Here is a 21,858-nt window from a genome sequence, read left to right on the forward strand (position 1 = left end):
CTGGTATTAGAATGACAGAAACAAGTGGTGTTCAGGAGATGTGTAGTGTCTGCTATAAAAAAAAGTGTTGTCTTGTCACTTGCCTTCACTTACATCCATGCTATTAACTTTCCTCGATGGAAGTCCTTCCTTTTGTGGAAAACAAACTCACGTTTCTAAAAAAAAAACATTGAAAAATATTTATATGTGCTAAATGCTGTGAATTTGTTGTTATATAAATTCATGGCTTCAAATTCTTAAAGGTTGTAGGTAGAATTACGTTTTGAATTTTTAATTCCTTTTTTGACTGGATATGAGCATGTAAAAGGCACCAAATGTAAATGCCCTAAACTCTAGCAATTCTGTGTCTGCTAAATTGCTCATGCAGCTGTTGCCTGTGTGTACAAATTTGAGTTTTGTGATGATTGAAAGCAGTTCTGTAATGCTTGTAATATTATTTCTGGATGTCAGGTAGTTCACTGAAATTTTTATCTAACTAGAACGATAAATTATTTCACGTGCAATAGCGCAGTGTTTTGATTCAAAAAGCATTCCAATATGTGCTTGACTTGACTTTGTTAGGAGTACCCAGCAACTGTCACATTAAGTACATCTAAAAGTTGGAAAGATCAAGTACTCAGTAGTTTGAGCGTAAAAATGTTTACATTTCAAATTAAAAGCAATAACATAGTTCCCCAAAACTGTGCTTTATGTGGTAAATTTACTTTAGGAGGAATCAAGTAATTTTTCATTTTTGCATCATTGTTATACTTTTCATTATTTTTGATACTGTGTAGTTTACTTTTGTTTGCAGTGTCCTGTGTTCTAGGATGAATTGTGCTTGAATAGAATTGATCATCACCTCAATTCATCACAAAAGTCTTTTAGCTTTTTTTTTTTCATCTAAACCTGTCAACATTTTATTCTTTTCCCTTATCTTAAAATTTCCATTTTTTTTTTAATAAAGCAAATTCGGAGGAGTCTTTGAATTCTTTATACTGACATGATTTTTTTTTTTTTCAAAAGTAGGAGCACTAACATGCTCTAAATTGTTAAATTTTTTTTTCCTTGGGCAAGAATGAATCAGGTATGCATGCTGATTAACATACTCCAGTCATTAACATGTGATTATGTGGGCTGCATATTGAGCACCTGCCAAGAGATAAAATCCAACGCTTTACTACATCTGTGCAAAGACTTTCTGCATTTCTTTTGTACTTTGACAGCTCAAGGAAAAACAGACTTTGGTATCTCTGTCCAGCATAATAAAACTGTGTACATAAAATGTCTTAATGGAGGAAGCAAAGATACTACTTATATTTATTTTAATCTTTGAGGCCATGAAAAATCCAGTGACCGAGACTTAGAGAGCACCAAGTGTAATATGAATCTCCTAATGTAGTGTATCACTGACATTCATATACAGTTTACAACATTCCTGCATGTTTATAAGGATTATCTGTTCTGGGGTTCAGCCAATGTTATTCTAATTCACAACAGTTTTATGTGATACCTTTATGTCTCACAAATGTCTTGTTCTTATTTCAATCTTCCAAATGTTTCATCAGTGTTTACCTTAAAGAAATACAAGTACTCTTTGCAGCAGGCTGGTTTCCTGCATGCATTCCTCTGCAAATGCTAACAGGGAAACATAAAACATGTAATAGATGTCATGTAACTATATACAGAGAAGGATTTCCATGTGCATTTGATATTGCTAAAAACATAAATACAAATTTTATTCTGATATTTCTAATAGATCTAGCTGTAAGTTGGACAGCTATGAAGACCTAATAGGAGGAAGTTGGATATATACAAAGTGGTATGGAATATCCAAAGCACATAGTCCTTGTTTGATTTGGCAGCTTCTGGCAGCATACATCATGAAGTGTGTGTCTTTATTTACTTATAAGGTAAACAGTGCTAATCAGCTGGGACTGATCACAATGCATCTTTAGTTTTAATTTAGATGAAAATGTAAATCTAAATACTCATTTTACAAATAGCTGTTCCATTACATTTTACTTAATATGAGCATTTAACCAAAATCCAGGGCACAGACTCAATACTGTTGTGTTTTATTGCCCAGCCTAAACACCGGGAGCTAAAGCATATGGTATTTGGATGATTAACAAATACTCAGCGTTTAGCTGTTATGAAAGCACACAAGTTTATGCATATAATTCGATAGCAAATTGTATGTTGTATAAAAACGACTGATCAATTTATTTATCAAATAATTTTTAGGTGATTTTCTGTTCTGAAATGGGAGCAAAATGGCTGTCAACGTTTTTCATAGTTTTTCTTATTTGAAAGAGAAGGTTTCAAATTTCTTATTTAAAGAGAAGGTTTCAAATTGTAACCTTCTTTTCAGAAATCTCTCTACTAAAATTTTGTGTCTGGATTCTCCAGACGCTCCAGCAGCTGAGTTTGAAGGGATTGCAGTGATTAAGTGGCCGTATTATACATCAAGCAAAGAATTTGTGCCTATTCCAAAAAAGGTATCTAGTCTTGCACTGACCTATTCATAAGGTCGTGTTCATTTTGCATATGCCTGATTTCCTTGTCATCTCATTTTTAAACCTTTTACCTAAGTAAGTTTTTTCTTGTTTTAATTTTTTAATTCTTCAGCATACCCTTACTTGGACTAGAGCTAATGCTTGCTATTGTATTGGTTCTTAATGAGTTTTAGATGAGCATAAAAGGTGAAATGCAAGCTGTTTAAAAGACTGCATTCATTCTATATTCTGGCAGTGAAATCAGTGTAAGTTATATCATAGTTAATGCTGAGTTAAAGACTCGAGGTTTTATTCCATTACTGGCCATTTACCCTCCCACTACCATAATTTGCTGAGACTTTACAAATCTTATTTTCTCAGTAGCTCGTAGCAGTCATTCTCAAACCTTGGATGTAAATAAATTTTCCTTATTAAAACTTCTATTTTTTTTTCTTTTTAAAGCAGGTGAGAATTGGAAATTATCACTTAGATTTTTTAATTTCTCTTAATTCTATTTAATTAAATTCCTCAAAATGGGAAACCTTTTTTTAATGTAGTGATTGGATTGTGATTTTGTAAACATTTGCTTTCATTATATGTTAACTCCAGACTAGTTCCAAGTGCCAGCATGCCTCTAGTACTTGGAATAAAAACCACTTTGGATATCCAACTTTCCTAGGGTGTTTACATGTATCCCATTCAATACAGAGATAGATAAATATCCCTTTATAACAGAAAAGCCTCATCCACATGGAAATCAGCAATTCAACTAGCACATTTTATGTAAGTATTATTTGCTTTCTGCTGCTTCTTGGCCATTCATCCTGTAAATTCAGTTGAACTCTTACAGAAACAGCTTTCTGTCTAGCTATTAAGTAGGATTACAGTTGTCAGCTTTCAATCAAAGTTTGACGGCAGTTTTTCTTACTTTGCTGACTAATGCTTTGCTGACTAACACACTGACCCTGCCTTTGTACAGTCCAGTCTCAGTTCCCAAGTTTTCCCCTTTTCTCAACTTCAGAGAGCAGCTCTGAGGCAGAAGCTATGCTGCCTACCCAGAGTGCCACTGAAAAGAGTCAGTGATGTCTTGTTATTAAAATCCACAGCCTCATATACTCCTGCTTTTAAGGCTTCTGATGGAAGATTCTGTTCAACAGACTGTCCAACTGTGCTTAACCCTTCCAAAGAGGGACCTGTCCCACACTCGACTGCAGGGAAGTTATGAGTCTCCACATCGAGAGTGCTTCTTCTTAGCCCTTAAATGTGGGGTTTATTTGTGCTTAGAGCATTTGGGAGGAAGAATAAAGAATATTTATTCATGTTTTAGCCTACAATCTGTCACCTATGGAACTGTTATTTTATGTGTTTGCTCTATTTTGCAAGTGACAAGGCTTCAAAAAAGTTGTCATAGGTTGGGTCATGGTTTGGTGTGAAGATATTGCTATAAGCATTTGCTTCCTGATATGAAAAATATAAGGCTTATAATATAATATAATATGATATGATATGATATGATATGATATAATATAATATAATATAATATAATAATATAATATAATATGATATAATATGATATAATATGATATAATATGATATAATATAATATTTATTATATTATATTATATTAAATAATATTATATTATTAATACCCTCTGGGGGAAAATGGAGCTTCTTGTGCTGTTAAAATCTAATATGCAAAAAAATATAATTTATTGTTAGTGTAAAAGTAGTGATTATTTGTTCAATCTCCTTTTAACAGAAATGTCTAAAAACAAAAAACCAAAAAGCATAAGACTTGCCCTTCTTTTGCAGAGAAACTTAAGCAGCTCTCTTTTTAAAGAGTCTTACTGGTGTAACATTTGAAACTTAGTGAATGTTTGTGTTAAAAAATCATTGTGGCAGAGCAGGGGCTGTGTCAAAATATTTCTACACATTATCTTAACGTAACTATAGCAGAAGAAAATAACATAAATTTGGAAAGAGAAGGTCCCGAACTTTATTTGGCTATTGTTTGTAATTATTCAGAATTGTTTGTGCCATTAGCAAAACTGTACTTAAGCTACTCACAGAAATGCTGAAGGGAATGGCCAATTGACCCCTTGCAGTCTGCATCATGCTGCCTGGAAAGCTGATAAGACCACTCATGTTGAAATACCCTTATTCACAGCAACACTGTGCTTGATTTAAAAAGAATGCAGCCCCTAATAAAAAAGCCAAGGATGGATGTATGGAAAACTTTTACCATATTGCTCTGGAAATACTGTTTTCTCATTGAAATATGACTAGGAAGTAAGAGGATGTTGTAGGGTTAAGTACAAACATGATTTCCTGCACTGGTTGCATATCCCCATGTGAACTGTTCATGGTATTGTAGTAGTCATGCATTACTGATCTGATTACTTTTTTTTTCCTTTTTTTGAGATTTTTTCCCCATTTTCTTAAAATTTTAATGTCTATGAACAGGTGATTAATCTGTTATAATAAGGATGTAATAATAATTTTGTCAAAAAACCAAGTGCAGCGTGTTGAATGATCTCCAATAAAATTTTGACTGTGCTAGTGGGTTGGCAAGGAAATGTATACAGGAAGAATGTCCTTTACCTTGATATTAAATGCCTGCCTTTCAAAAATAGATTCAGTTTTCTGTTTTCTGGATAGTAAGCAGCTGGAATAGTGGTCCAGGCTGAGGTTCTGCCTTCAGCTGGTGGACAGTAAGATTTTCAATTTCAGTCATCTTTGGAGGGAAATACCATTGCAACTTGAAACATATTTAAATCTGACTCAGAACAGCAAAGAAGTAAGCTAAAAATATAAAATCATACATTTTGTTTCATAAGCAGTCACATTCATCTCTGATTTTATATCATGAACCATTTCCAAATTTTATTTTTTCAGTTATTAATGGTGACTAGTCTTGAAATGCCACCACTGCTGTAGGCAAATATAAACCTTTGCAATACTGCTGAGCCTAAACTGTTCTACAATTATCCAGTAAGAATGTGTATATATCCAATAAGCATGAGTAGAAAAATGTAGCAAAGTCAGGGATCCTAAGTATCCTGCACTAGATGTCATTTTGGATCAAACTGATAAATACCCACTTTACTACATTATGCGTATAAAGTTATGTTTTTACCAAAAATGGCACTGTGTTTGAAATGACCAAATTCTGAGTTTTACAGACATAGCTTTTTCTTAAATTTCTTCTTTTCTGTACATTCCATTCATATTGAAAGTAAAATGTACTGTGTGCTTCAAGAGCATATACTATTTTGATACTACTACTTAAACATGTCAGTATTCTGGTTTGTATCTTTTTTTTTTGCCTGGAGACTGGGTAATTTCAGTACTGATATATTCAAGAATAAAAATGAGTAGGGGTTTCTGTGACTGAATTTCTCCAGTGTTGAGTGAAAAAGGCTGTTTGTTAAATATTTTGTCCATAGGGATTATGTTGACTATTTACCTTATTTTAATATATTTTGCTTTTTCCCCTCCTAACATGGTAATCACCGTAATCACAGTAAGAATAGGAATTCTTTAATGGAATGCATCTTTTGAAGGGACTGCCATGAGCTGAAGATATTATTTTGATTTTAGACTTAAGAAGACTTTTTATAGGAATATATGAATTTTAAACCTGAGAATGCAAGAATGTGTCAGTTGTCTAGAGTCTTACATAGCCATTGGATGAATTAGTGAGCCAGGTTTTGTCCAGGTACATTAAGTAGACCTTTATATCACTTGGATGCTTCCTTTCCTAACCATGATTTTATTTGCTTATTCTTTGGTAATAAACTAGTTCTTTTCTGTCCTGAACTTCTGATTTTCTAGTGAAAGTATCTTATGTGCTAATGCAAGAGAAGCAACAAACAGCTTGTGGAGAAGACAAGACTCACAGTCTACTGAGGGGCCATAAAGATATACTTCCAGTTAAGATAGCAGATTATCTACATGCTGCTTTTCCCTGCATTTTATGTATGGAATAGCTGCGCTTTTGGACATGTGGTGGATGCTGCAACACAGAGATGACATGAATTGCTCCGTCAAGATTATATAAGATTATATGATCGACCAAGAAAACTAAAATCCTTCGTGACTTTGCTGTAACATTTATTTAGTTTTGAACAAATGGAATATTGCAGTAATGACTGCCACTCAAATATAGTTGGATCACCCTTCTAGAAGCAATAGAATGAACACTTGCCTTGCTCCATTGTATTTTGATCTGTTTGTTTTGCCATGAATATGGGTTTAATATGATCTTGAAACAAAAAAGGAAACTGCTAATTGTAGATATATAGTAGTAAAGATATCTATTCTGATTGGGTAGCTATAAAGCTCATAGCATATGGAATTTCAATTTTGCTACATTTTATTTGCAGATTATTCACAAATTTATCTAGAATCGTGTAATGGAAATTGTTTTATTTCCTGTAGATAATTCTACACATAGCTGATTTGTATTTTTTTTTCTAGTTGAGTTTTCCTTTTATTAAGGTAAAGTGTTTATTTACACTGGACTTATCTACAGTTTTTCCATTTTCCCATTTAGACCCTTTATACCTTTCAGATTGAGCAGTTCTGTGAAACTTTAAGCATTTCTGATTAAATAAAAAAAAAATTGGCCCAAAAAGCCATCCTTGCTGGGCTTCTGAAAGGGACAATTTAAACTGTACATTGCAAATGTATTAGCCATTTAGGGACCCGAAAGCTGCGGAGACAGACAACTTAAAATATTAGGGATAACTTTTATTATTTTAAATCTATTACGTTTTAATTGCCCACAAAACAGATAACATAAGATATCCTTTAGTTGAACAGATCTCATTCTTTCAGAGATCATCATTTTGGACCAATTCCATTAATGTTCAAGGTATTCACAGAGCTTAAATTTATCTCATCCCCATTATGCACATCTCAGGCTTTTGGGCAAGAAAAGGAAACGTGAGTGTGCTGCATAATGGAGTCAGGACCTTAAAAGTCTGGCATGAGCAGTGAGGGAACGTTGTGCTGCACCATGCATGCATCCAGTGAAGGGAGAGCATAGGTTATCAGGAGGAAGAACATTCCGTTATTTCTATTTGCTCCGCAGATTAACTTCTTTGACTTTGGCTAAAACAATAGATTTAATGTTCCTTGCTAAGAGTGTCCATTGAGCCTAGTGTGTGTGTTTCTTGTACTGTAAGAGGATGTTGGTTTCTTGAGAACAGAGTCCTTCCAAATTATTTAAGATGCTCTTATGCTGTAGTCTTCAAAGGTGTAAAATGCCACGTGACATAGTGTTAATTCTTCATTAAGGAAATGTATTATAAAAAATTCAAGTGTTTGAAAAATATTAGAAGATATTTTTCTTGTCTTCGTTATGATTTCAAACAAGTTTTAAGAAAAATTCAAGGCAGTTTTCAGAATATATCAAAGTTAAGAAAATCTTCCTTTTCTAAATAAAACTAAAATAATTCAGCTTCCTACCAAGTCCATCTGAACTATCATTTTTCTGTGTGATATCTGAGTCTTTATTGAATATATGTGGGTGGGATGAAAAATTGTTCAATATTTAACTGCTGAAATAATGAAGTGAAAGATTTTATTCTGCGTTGCTACTCTGGCCATAATTACATAATTTCCTCTGCTACTACTACATTGACAGGGGTGTTGTTGCTTCTCTGATGCTACACCATCATCTTAGTGAATAAATGCATTGCCAACGTCAGTATCAAGTGCTGCCTTCTTCACCAGTGGCAACAATAGTGCTGTGCTGATCACATACTGCTGTGCTTGATGACAATTTGTTGACCGCCTTCTGTGCAGTTCACGGCCTATAGTTACCACACTTGCTCATGGTTAGTGAGCACTTTCTGCTATATTGCACAAGCAATTAATAATTCCTTCAGTTCTTGACTGAAGCAAAAATTTATGTGTGACATTGTTGCCAATGGTTAATGCTTTCTAATCCATCTTTCTTCAGACCTTGTTTCACCTGAGACTATTCTCAACACGCTTTTTTTCAGCATTGTAAATGGGCAATTCTCAGCTCATATAGTAGGAATATTATAATTTCTTGGGAGCACTGCTGGGTGACTGATTTCTGATAGAACTGTTAATTTATCTCTTAATTCTAAAATATATGCTGCTCTTACTCTAAGTCTTTATTTAGAAGAAAATATGTTTTATGGCATTGAATATATCCACCATCATTATTAGGCTTTTAGTGAACAAAACAGCTTGATTTTTTTCACTCCAATTTTTTAGCATTTCAGGTTTGATATTAAAAATTATAATTAGAGTAATTAGAATAATTTTGGAAAGAGAAGCATGTAAGAAATTCCTGTGGTTGATTCTTTTAAGGGCAACTGAAAGGATTTGTTCTTTTTTTAGCTAAAAGAACAAAAGCGGAACTTCAGCAAATATCTGTGATTGTGAGGGTGAGAACTGTGGGACAGAAAATTTCATGCAGGGCTTAGCTGTTGGGTGATACTGCAAAACAAAGGAGATGTGGACGTTGCCGGTTGCTTTTTGATTTTATCTGTTGATGTTACCTCTTGGCAAAGGAGATCAACCAATTTTCTTCTCTTTTTCTATACAACTTCCTGCTCTTTTGGACTACAGAATACATTTTCTCATACGTGCAGTCCTAATACATGCATTTCAGCATATATTACTTGTTCTGATGTAAACTCATCTGTTTCCTCATTCTTGTCTATATTAGTCTAGAAAGTAACATCTGCTTTTGTATATGAGAAGCAATATAACCTTGATTCTTTAAGGAAAGTATATAATCTGAAAAGCAGCAAATGAGTGTGAATGGATGGACATCTACCATAAGCTTTGTTTAACCATGAGGTGTACTCAAATGTTTTCCCTTGTTTCTCAGTCATTATTGGCCTAACTTTTCAAATTCTAAAGCTATGTTGTTTTCCATTAGCCTAAGATCTATCCAGGAATTATTTGTCCTTGCCTGTATTTTCTCTCGCAGTGTTACCTCTAATGCCTTTACTTAAGTCACTTAAGAAATGTGCAAATGCTTAACACATTCATCAAATCAATGTTGAAGTGGCTTGTTTCTGACAAGCAAAATCCTTGATGAGGAGTATCTCAGGCATGAAATACAGTAGTAAGAATCCTGGAGAAGACTGGCCTTAAGTAACAAAAAGAGCCCCTGTGGAGCACTGAAACAGAATTTCAAGTAATAATACACATTTTAGAAAATAGAAGATATATATTGGCTCCTTGGTATGACAGAATAATTATCTTATGCTTTCAATTGTTACCTGTTTCAGATCCTTCTGATGTTAAGAGAACAGCCTACATTTTCACACTGTGTTGTTTCTTTGCAGGAATCGGAGAGTAATAAGTTATGTTCCCTATATTCCTTCCGAAATACCTCTACCTCACCACACAAGCCTGACGAAGGAAGTCGTGACCGGAGTGAGCTAATGACCAGTGTTAATTTTGGAACGCCAGAACGCCGCAAAGGAAGCCTTGCAGATGTGGTGGACACACTGAAGCAGAAGAAATTAGAAGAAATGACCAGGACTGAGCAAGAAGGTATGTGCTGAATATGACTGATACGGTTTTCCCACCCCCTACAGATTTTATGGTCTAAAGAATGTGTTGGGTATCAAGAGCCAGAAAATTGCATAATTGGCAAAGGCTGGGATAAAGTTATTCACAGGTTACCATGGCAATGGTAGTTGTAGATCCATTAGGGATTTAAGACAAATACGTCTGTTTTATAAAACTTTCTAAATTGTGTTGGTTGTCTGAGAGTAAAAGCAAGAATGTTGGTTTAGTTGAAAACTTGTTCTTACTTGAGAGGTTATGATGAATTTTTAACTGCTTGGAGAGTCGTGAGGGATGTTCTTCAGCGGAATTTGTTCTTTTTCTTTTTACAAGACAAATGTTTATTTTAAACAATAGGAATGAATAAAACATAAGCTGTTTTATTTTGCTTTAGAAATACTCATTTTTCATCACCTTAATGACCCAGAATCTGTGACTAGAAGAATGGGAAACATCTTTAAGTGTAAAGTGTACCTAGTTCTGACCTATATATCTAGATATGCAACTGAAGAGATCTTTTTTTCTTTTTTTTTTTAAACAGTCTGCTCAGATATTGTTACATGTGTTAAAAGAGAGAGATAAAAATGAGGACAAATCTTGGAGCTGCAAGGCAGTTTACATATTCAGATATTTTCATCAGCTGTGCTAAGACTTTTTTCCTTGATGGTTACTAAACCAAATTGAAGAATTAGTTTAACAGTATATATGTGCACAAGGTTAGGGTCAAACAAGAAATTCTTTCTATTCTACTACGTCAAGTAGAAGGAAGTCTTGTTTACTTCTGTAACAGTGCCTTTAAACTCATACACAAATTTGAACCAGGGAAGGTGTGGGAGCAGAAGGCTTTGAAACAGATATAGAAATATGGGGGTATGTGTCTGGATTCTATTATTTTTGCCAGTGTTTTTTAGTGGCATTAAAAATAACCCAGGAGGAATATTTGTAGTGTAATGGATCCCACGGTAGTGGAATTTTGTGATCTCTATTTTTCTTTGAAATATGAATGAGTTCAGAATGATTTTAGCTCCTGAGTTTCATGATGTGGTCACAGTCTTCAAACAGTGTGTGTTAGAATCCCTTGGCTCCATTTAGTAAAGTAGATTTCAATTAAAATTGATACTGAAACAATAATAAGCATAAATATGGAATAAAATTATGTAGAGATGGAAGTAGGCTTTCAAATTTCTTGGCACAATTGTTAAATGCCAGCACATAGATAAATGTGTTCTATAGGTGTCCTTTCTGAAGCTGGTGAAACATCTCTAAAGAGAGAATGTCCCAGATTCTTTACTACCATCTGTCTGTTTTCAGCTGTAAAGATCACTCTTTTAAAAATTGCTTTCTTAGATTTGGTGGTTAGACTAGGAAAACTATTTTAAATGTTAGTTTGGCAAAGTTGTTTTTTTACAGTCAGTAACAGTCGTTCAACACTCCATGCTAATCAAAGGTCTTGGCTCATACTTTGCTGCGGATGTATACAAGTTGCTGTTGATTGTAGTGACACCACAGCTAAGACTTCTCCAGAGTATACTGAATGGTGTGCTAATAAAAATGTGCATCAGAAGGTTTAAACAGTTTAAAGTCATATCTTAAGGACTCAAGCATTTTGTAGCTTATTTTTGTGTGAGTTCTTGAGAGTTTTCTGTGCTTCCTTGGTATTGGTATACTCTTGCTGATTTAAGATTGGTATATGCACAGCAAAGAGATCCCTCTCTCCTAGTCTGTGCCTATTGTACTAAATATTCTCACCAGCTGTGAAAAAGGTCATCAGTGATCTATAAAATAATCTTGCCTTTTTTGGAGCACAATATGCTGGAAATCTATTGTAAAGTCTCCCTGTAAGTTCAAAGACATTCATGTTAAGTACTTTTCAATGCATCTCTGTATTTTCTGCAGTAAAAACAGACAAACATAATTTCCATTTTACAGAAAATTATTGAACATCTGACTTGTACCATATAAGCCAACATGGAACAATAAATAATAGAAAGATTGGAATTTCTTCAGTATTTTACACTTTAGTAGAATGGTTTTAAAGTTTTATGCTTACTAGAAATATCAAAATTCTTATCTATGACTATTCCAGTATTCAGAAGTTTTTCTGAACTAAAATGAAGCAAGCTCTCCATATTTGTTTGATTTGAACAAAATAACATTTAAAAAATAGTTACTATTTTAAGATCCTGATCTTCGTGGCGACTTTGGATACTGCACATGATTCTGCCCTTAGTTGGAGAAATGAGGTCTGAGCTTGCAAATATGATTTGCCATCTAACAGTCTATTTTAAACTACATAATTAATTGCCTAATCATACATACAGAGTATGGTGATGATCTTTAACACCTATCATTTAAAATGGGTTTGTATGAAGTTCTCTTCTTCAAATGGTATGCAGCCAGTGCTGCTGAGGAGCTCTTTGTGTAGTTAAGTCTTGATCTGTCACAAAATTGCTTTCCAAAAATTAAAAAAAAAACAAAACACAACACCTGTTAACTTTCAGAGTGAATAGAGATTTTTAGAGATAACAGAATACAACTGATTTAATTAATGTAATGGGGAACAAATGTCTATTCCTGCTGCATACTTTTGTGTTAGTTTGGTGGGGCTTGAAATAGTGCATCATTCCTTCGAATAAAAGAACAGTTTGTGTTAGCATCTTATGGGGAGGAGCTCCATGAACATTGGTGTAGCTGTGGGAAATGAGCTGACATGAAGTCGTATGTCAAGTTAATTGTACAGTTTGAAGTGGAACAAGAAGTCAAGAATTCTAGTCATCTGCTCTAACCCCTTCATGGGCACGGTAGCAAAGTCTCTTTCAGTTACAATTATAGGAGGATTCTTGTCCATCTGTAAAATCTGAATATAATATGAATTGCTCATGAAACAAACATTTTGTGGTGCACCTTTAGGTCTCTTAGTTCTCTGTTCTACCTCATAACCTTGGAAAAAGAAATACATACTGAAAGACTTTATCCTGTCTAAACAGATATATTTAATCAGAGTCCTTTAGCTTCTGAAAATAAGTTGTCTAATGAGAATTTTATCTGAGCAGCTGTGACTGAGGAGGTCAACAGGCATTGCCTAAGAGAATATGGCCCAGCTGGTTAAATCTGGTTGTTGTAGTGATTTAAATGGTCAAGTGCTGCTTATAATCCAGGACCGTCTGTTTGTAAAGGAAAGAGTGAATGCTTCAGCATAATGTACAGCTGTTTTAATCTCTCTTTAATAATAGTGCTTCAGCCAGTGTCATGTCTTGTGGGTAATAATGTGAACATGAGCACCTCACACAGACTGCATATACCTTAGGTCAATTTTTAGCACTTGCTGTAGCTTGAACCAAAACCACCTACATCACAGGATAAACAATATTTTTATGGTCCAGTACATTAAGGCACTCCCACATCCTAATCTGTAACTATTTGGAAATCAGAAAGTTGATAAGAAAATTGTAACTATTAAAACCTAACAACAAAAAAAATCAATCAAACAAACAAACAAAAAAACCAAACCCAGAATGCTACAAATAGTTAATTTGAGTATGTAAGGACTTTTCTGACATGTTATAAAGGTCAAAAATAGTAATAAAATCATATAAATGTCATAAATAGGAGAGGTCAGAAATAAACAGGTGTTTAATTTAATCAACAACACCGGACTCTAGAGCGTATGGGATAACTTCAATATATACATCTCAATACTTCTTAGGTAAGCAGAAGGATTGTTTTGCTGGCCTTTTTTCCTTGGAAGGGTTCTCCAGTAAAATCAAGTGTTAAATCTCTTTACAGCTCAAATGAAGAGTGTGTATTAGATAGCATGGTCATACCTCTGCTCTCCCTTCCTATCCCCCTCTTTCAGAATCTTGCTCATATTACTTTTGCAAGACAGATTTACATTGCCTAGGCTGCCTAGACTCAGGCTAAGAATTGGCTTCCAGACAACTATCCTACTGTACTTCACCATAAGCCTCTATGAGCAATAATTAGTAGTACACATCTTGTCTGTAGCTAGGAGAGCAGATTTCCCCCTTTTGGATCTGGAATGCTAGGTTGGCAGGTCAGCTGGCACTTCTGGGCTGGAAACTGGGCATGTCATTTCTGCTAAGTGCTAAGCCCTCATTACTCAGGCCCTCGATTCCTAATTCACTTTTGACCTTGATTCTGTGCGATGTATACTGTATCATTTTTCAACCAAGCTCAGCTCAGAATTCTGGCACAAGCTTTTTATAAACTGCTTCCCATTCTTGTTTCCTCCTTGAAGACCATAGCTGAACATCCAGAGATCAAAGATATTTACGTATGCATGTTGGAATAATGAACATCTATATAAAGAGCAGTATATTCATAAATTCCCATCTATTCTGTGTCATGTGCACCTGTTTGTACTGTCTCTCAGTGGATGGGTATATGTAACTCGTTGAGATATATAATACATCTGAAGATGACTAAAATAAAAATTAAAGATTCATATGTAATATTAATTTTATATGCAATAGGGAAAACTATATAACACTACTCTGTAGCAGTGGTTTCAGTTTGTTTCTGGTTTTGTATCGTTTGTTGTTTTCTACTTTGAACTTCGTTAGTTAATAATATATTTTTTTCTCTTTCAAGGCTTTAAAAATGTTTCTGGGTTTTTGTGTTAGGATTATCTGAAGTAATTGTTTAAATTAATCACAGGTTAATTTTATTAAAAAAAAAACAAACGATAAATTAAGTACTATTATTTTCTGATACCCATGAAACACCAATATAATAACAGGTTTTCCTTTCAGCTAGAAACAAATCCTTTATATGTGAGGAAACACACCTATTTCGTATTCCTTTCATCTCTTTTGAAAAACCTTTCCATCACTTCTAGGTACCAGGCTTATGGTGCTTCCTTTTCTTCTTTAATTCTTAAAAATCATATTTGATTAGAGAATGTGCAATTGGTTAAGCAAACAGTCAATTTTTTGAATGCCACTTATTTGATTTTTTTTTTCTGTCAGAAAGCTGTATGAGGTAACATTCAGGTCCTGACTGAGATCCAGGAATTCTACTAATCTCCAAACCAGCTTCCCAAAACTTGCTGCCCAGAAGTCCACACAATGAATAGATGACTCAGATCAAGAGAGATGTGGCACATTTTTTTTAATGTTTCCTTTTGCTTAACTCTTTACCATATAATTATATGCAACTCTTTTTTTCTCTTTCTCTTTTTCATTCAGTGATGTTTGTAAAATCACACTTATCTCTTCCTTTTCATGCAATATATGGTTCTGCTTTAGAGAAAATATACTCCTTTGTTCATGCAATATTTAGGAAAGATTTATGGATTTAAAATTTTCTTGTAGTTCATTTATTGAAAAAATACTGCTAATTTCTAAGCCATAATAGGTTAAAGTAATTTAGAAACATTAATGCAAATACAGTGGTTTCTCAGGTTAGTTCCCTAGTAGCTAAAAGAAGTTGCAGACTAATTTCTTTCTGAGTTGCTTGCAGATTCAGTCAAAAAGATCATTCTTCTTTGAAGCAGATATAACTTTAAGGAAATCATTTTAATGATATTTTTAACGTAACATAGGTTTAGGTCATTAATTCTTTCCAAGAAGCAGATGAAGCCTGTTTAACAGCATGGTATTTAGTCATTAATAATTTGTTTAATATTTTTGTTTATCCTTCTATTTATATGAGAATTGACTCCTTTGTTATTATTTTCTGTCTTATGTTCTTTAAGTCTTTCTGAGTACTTCATTGTTAAATGCGATCTCACAGTTTTTATTCAAGAAACTGGCAAATGTTATCCTTCCACCTTCTCTTCACGTTTATTATCTGGTAGTCTACACTAAATAATACAGTATTTGCTGACATTTTTCAGCATGTCTCATGCTACATCTGAAGATTTCCTTTTGGTTTTCTTTGCACAGAATTTACTTATGGCACAGAAATGGGGAACTTTGCAGACTTTTACATAGGTATCACGAAGAAAGAGATCTATATTTATATATCAGTAGATTAGGGAGACCACTTTTTTTGCTGAAATCTGTTAAAATTTTCGTGACCCCTCAATTCTTATTATTAATTCAAGATTACCAACAAAAATGTGATTAGGGTAATGGTATCATTTTTCATAACAGGATCTGCTAGAAATTAAATGGAAATAGCTGCATGTGGACCTGCCAGGCAAAACTGCCCCTTGGTTACCATGAGACGGTATCTAGATTTAGGATCTATGCCATTTTATTGAGCTTCTTGAAAGTTCTGTTTCCCAAAGCAGGTTTTTTTCTTGTATAAGCTTTGTACCTCCATACCTCTATGAAACTATTGCTTTTGCTAATTCACAGAGTTGATCACAGTCTTAAAATATAAGGGTCTGAAACCCAGCTCTCAAGTTTTGAAGACTGGGACATCCCTTATAGCTACAGGTCTTTAAAGTATTTTTGGGTAGATGTTTTGTACCGTTATTTTAAGATATTCCCATTACACTGGGGAAATGTCTTTGTTCAACTCTGAATATCTGAGATAAGTAAAATCCTTTTCATTAGAATGAGGGCTTCCAGCCTTTCCTTGTCGTCTCTAAACTTGAGCTCTAAGCTGGTCTTCTAGAAAGGGACAGATAAAATTGAAACAGACTGGGATCTTCTCAATGCCAGTATCTACTGACCATTCCAACCACTTTCACACCAGTGATCGTATTTTCCTATGTGATTACTTTCAGGACTCGTGTCATCCTTTCCTTCAGTCCTGCAGTACATCTCAGTCCTGGATACAATTTAATGTAATTTTTTACCGCATGATAATCTCTCTCCTTGTTACTATTCTATATAATTTTCTGCAGTGTGCTCATCTGATTTTTCTCTCCTTTAAAGACATGTGGTATAAGATCTGCTATCTTTACACTGTTTTTTTGTGTTATGAAAATCATGAAAGCATTGTAAAGAAGCGTAGCTATAAGACAGCTTTTTCCTTAGGGCAGCAAGAAAAGCAAGTCTAGTATGAATGGGTACAAATAACACTGGGCTCTGTGGCGAAGATTACGAGTGAGTAAGTAGCTGTGAAAATATGGCAAGTTGCTTCAGTTGTGCAATCTTGGCAGAAGATAAATTCAGACTTCACTGTTTTCTGATGCACTGTGACACAATGTTATGATCAGATGATGCTTTAAAATAGGAATCAAAATACTCTTTGTAGTCATCAGATTAGCAGTGGGGACTAGATGGCAATAATTCCCTTCTTTAGGTTGACAAGGTGAACATAATGAAATGAGGGAAAGATAGGAGTAAAATGTGACAGATCTTGTATGCCACTGTATTTTTAATTTCTGGAGGGGGAATGACCTCAGGTTTCTTTGGTGGTGAACTTTAGTTTTTGTTAGTCTTATCTGCTTTGCCATTCCTGCTGTTTAGCAACAGGACCTAAAAGTGCTTTAAGTGCTTGTGACTGGGATAATGAATGAAAATATCTTTCCAGCACTGAGAGTATTGCATTAGACTGAATAGTCACCTTACTTGTAAAAGCACTATTAGAGAGGGGCAGCTGTAAGTAAGGATAACGATTTGTGTCCAGTGCTTATTTACTGAAAATTGTAAATGTATTATTTATTGAGAGCTCTCCAGACAGTGCTTGTCAGAATAAAAATGTCAACTCTAAGCAAAATGTTATAATACATAATAAAAATGCTAGGTACGCACTTTAGAGATACAGCTAATTAGATCTGCTTTTCTTAAAGAAATGACAGTAAAAATGCTCAGCAGCATATACATTTTAAATGCTGATATATTCCTCATTCTCCCTTATAGTATTTGGTTTAGATACCTTGTCATTACTTAAAAATAATTTTGACAACTTTATTTGGCTGCCACAAGAGAGACGGAGGCATCCGCTGCCTGGCTGCATGAGGCAGCCCCATGCTCAGGCTCTGTTGCCTAACAGGAAGCACAGCTACTCTCACCTTGGTGTTTTAGTCTGAAACTCCAAGATGCCACTTTTATGAAGGAATCCTGCCTCCACTGGAAACAGCAAGCAATTATTAAGATTAGTCTTCAGCCGTGCTAATTAATTACAAACAAATGTTATGTTAAGGAGACGAAATCCATTCAGTGTCTCTGCTACTTTTGTCTATTGAGTGCAAATCAACATTAAGGTAAAAAAAACCCACAATTTCTTTTCATTTAGAATAGTACTTTATACCATTTCTGTATTCGATAGCTGTTTTTATTTTCCTTTAAATTTCTAAAGGGAAGAATTTAGATTTTAATGAAAGAAAAAAAAAAATGGAGGAGTGCAGAGTGGCTGAGAAAGACAGGCAGCTCTGGCCACTGCCTTGGTCCAGGCTGCGTGCAAGACTGTGGGCTGCTCAGATCTGGCTCATGGCAGTTTTTGACCACCCTTGCAATAAGAGAAGTTTGTCTTATGTTTAAGTGGGATCTCCTGCGCGTTCATTTATCCCTGTTGTCTCTTGGCCTGTCACTGGGTACCATGGAAGAGAGCATGGGCCCATCTTCTTTACTCCTGTCATCAGGTAGTTCCATATATGAGATAGCCTGGAGCCCACTCTTTTCTAGGCTGAATGCTTTTGGCCTCTCCTCATATGAGAGGGATGATCCTGTCACCTGGCTATCTTTGCAGCCTTTGCTGGGCCCTGAGCTGTTTGTACTGTGGAGTGCAGAGTACATAGCCAGGAAGTACAAAGTATAAATCAGGAACAAACTGTAATTCTGTGTTCTGAACTACATGATTCTTATGGTTCATAAGAGTATTTTGGATTGTGGTGATATAGATTGCTCTGAAAGTAGTGCTTACTATTTATTTCCAAGAAAACTACAATAGATACAGAGACTGCAGTTAACACCCTTTGATAAATTCTCAGCTACAAAGCACTTTTTTTCAGTGCAGTTACCACTAGCTATTCTTCCTCACTAATGATGAGCAAGAGCCTGCACGCTGCACCTGTAAAAATCTGCACCAGTGGAGGCAACCTGAAATGTGCCATCCGCTGCCCCACTGTGCTCACATCCTCTGGTTGGTCTCCAGAGACATTCAGCAAGTGTCAATGAATGTCAGTAAGTGCCATTTTTTTTCTGCCTGGAGGAATTCGCTGTGGCACCTTTGTTTCATCTGAACTTCCATGTCAGGCGCCATTTTGTCAGACTGCCCCTCTGCTGCCATCTGTGACATGGGAACAATATGTGACAGGATATTTGGGTGGGAAGGTTCAGTCTCTGCTGCCGTACCACCTACGATATCATGGGCCAACATAGTGAAATAAGACATATTACTTTCAGAGCAGCCCTCACGTTAAAGCATTTTCCTTATTTAGAGATTGGCGCAGTGATCTCCAGAATGAAGCAAGACTTAGTAATTACACGTTAAAATCCTTCTCCTCTGCTATGTTTTTAATAATATAAAGAATTGCTTGCGTTGCTAGAGTAGGGATTGTGAGATTCATGAAGAGGAGTGCAACAGCCCTTGTTAAATACAGTTGTGAGGACAAGTTCTGTGTAAACATCTGCAGGTAGCTCCTGTTCACGCTGCTCTAGCCCAATTGGCAGTGCCCCTTGCAGTCTGTTTTTTGCAAGTCCACACTAGCATCGGCTGCCAGTAAGTTAAGCAGTGCCAAATATTTTGTTCTACAACATAGCATTTTGGAATGTGTCTAATAGATGTTTTCTTTTATTAATCATAATATATTTTTAGTTTTACTTACATAGGTGCCCAAAGTTCCTGGGCAAAGTGCCCTATTTATGAACGCCTGTTTATTTTCATCTTCCTTTTTATTAACTGTTTTACTTAATGCTTTACATAACCATTTGCCATATTTTGATGCGAAGTGATAATGCACTGCTGCCTGCTCGTGTTTCTTAAAGAACTTGATGTGACATCACCTTCTATGGTGAATCATGTTCATCACTGAACCTGAAAACAAAAAGCAACAAAGCGCCCATATTGAATGTTCTTGTGTCTTTTGTTTGAAAATGTTGAAGCAAGCAGGCTTTTTCACCCATGAGGAGAAACTCTGAGCATACCAGTCTGGAGAGCCTGCAATGGCACCAAATAATTGGAGAGTACATTTCTCGTTAGTCTAACAACATTTTAGGACTGAATTGTGCTTGCATTTGCAATTGTGCTGTGTGTGATAGGGGTTATGCATGGAGGCTGGGCTCTGATCTTTCTACTCTTTTTTTTTTTTCTTTCTCTTTTTTAAATTTACCTGTGTTTTTCCTGTTTAAAACAGCTGAGGTTCTGTGCACAGATCTTAGCACTCTTTACCTGAAATATGTGACAAGCAGCTTACTTTAAAATAGTTACAGTGAAACAAAAACAAACATGTTAGAAGTTTTTGAAAATGATCTTGTCATAGTGAAAAATAAATATTGAACCGCATTTGTTCCTGAGGTGACTCTATTAATTTTAGTAGAATTAACTGCATGAGTAATTCTGAAAAAAAAAAACCTGTCTAGATTTGGTATCATGATTTTAATATTTTTCACAGAAGTTTGAATAGCCCTGAAGTAATTTTATAGTTGTGGCATGCACGTGCATTACAAATTGAAATAAGCTGTCTTTGCTTCAGTTTCCTCTGTGGACTGTTTGTATTTTTAGCTGTTTAAGTGCAGCTTTATTACCGGGTTTTGTTATATCTTCAGTGATGCCAGCCATTACTAATGTAGCTGGAGCATCGGCTCCTCCATGTTTCAGTGTATCTTGATCGCCTGAGAGGAGCCAGCAATGCACGGAGTCTGCTGCCTTTCGGCTTCGGTGTATTCCATGACACAACAGACAGCGACCGGACATATAGCCTCAAAAATCAAACCAATTTGTTAATGAGCTAATACGGCGATATAATAAGCATTTCTATTCAGTCATTTTCCCCACTTTCACTTATCCCTTTTAGCAAGAGCAGCTAGTGCTGTATCAACAAATTATTTGATGACAATAATTTGGCTGATGAGAATAGAAGGAAAAAGGCCCAATCTAATTAGCAAAGACTGTATATTAGGTGGTGAAGCGTGGCTAATATTTTATTTTTTATTGTCAAACTGCAATTTGCAACTTTCTGTAGTTAATGATTTTTATGTCTCCCCCTCCTGCTCTTAGCACAGTAAATCATGAAAAAAAAAAAAGGCCAAGAAGAGACTACAGGACTTGAAACACAGTGGCCCTGAAGTGATGGGAAAATGGCCAAGGTGTCACAGCTAATTTCTGACCCTGCTTTATGAGTTCTGCTGTTCCTTATTCCCCTTGTCAGTCTGTGAATCCCTGAGGCTGTACAAACTGGCCTAACATCACTCAGCTCCGGTTTTATATCCTCTTTTAATAATGTTGAGTCTATTCTGTCCAACTTTGATTCAGACAACCTGCTTGTCTTGAAAAAGTGATATATTTAATCAGTGGCTCTGTCTCCAGCATAGCTCCCACTGCGTGAGACTAGAGCCAAAGAGTAGTGCAGTGGCCTGTCACTTCTGTTTGAATAGGTAATGTGGAGCCGCTCAGCCGAGGAGACAGGAGCTGGAACTGCTTGTTAGGACACATGATCAAAAGCCACTCTCTGCTTTCTGCCAATCAAGCCTCATGTCGCCTTGTGGGGCAGACATTAAATAGATTTTTCTGCCGTACGCTGTGGGCACTTTGCCAGTTTGACATGTGAACTGTTACAAAAGATACCAGAGTTTCCACTGCTTGCTGACTGCTTTTAAATATTACCAAGCCCTTGCTGTCCAAAGTAGAATATTTTAAATAATGGATTATGATAAATTTCCAGTACTCTGAGGCAGTCTTGTCCTGCTCTCAGCAGTTTAAAGATGTTTTGAAAACCAAAACTTTAAGTTGGTTTCTGGAA

At 35.4% G+C, this 21,858-nt stretch overlaps 1 protein-coding gene across 8 annotated transcripts in view; it reads left to right on the plus strand.

Annotated features, from left to right (window-relative positions):
- The window catches only part of SOX6 (SRY-box transcription factor 6), a 361,252-nt gene that overhangs the window by 140,965 nt on the left and 198,429 nt on the right, over positions 1-21,858 (plus strand). For all 8 annotated transcript variants that reach the window (XM_065755272.1, XM_065755269.1, XM_065755275.1 and 5 more), the window contains one exon: positions 9,815-10,025. In XM_065755272.1, the coding sequence (XP_065611344.1) occupies positions 9,815-10,025 (211 nt within the window). The remainder of the gene's footprint in view (positions 1-9,814; positions 10,026-21,858) is intronic.

This window comes from Cyrtonyx montezumae, unplaced genomic scaffold (genome assembly GCF_038088225.1).
Source record: "Cyrtonyx montezumae isolate F1298 unplaced genomic scaffold, pur_monq_1.0 scaffold_10, whole genome shotgun sequence".
Classification (NCBI taxonomy): domain Eukaryota; kingdom Metazoa; phylum Chordata; class Aves; order Galliformes; family Odontophoridae; genus Cyrtonyx; species Cyrtonyx montezumae.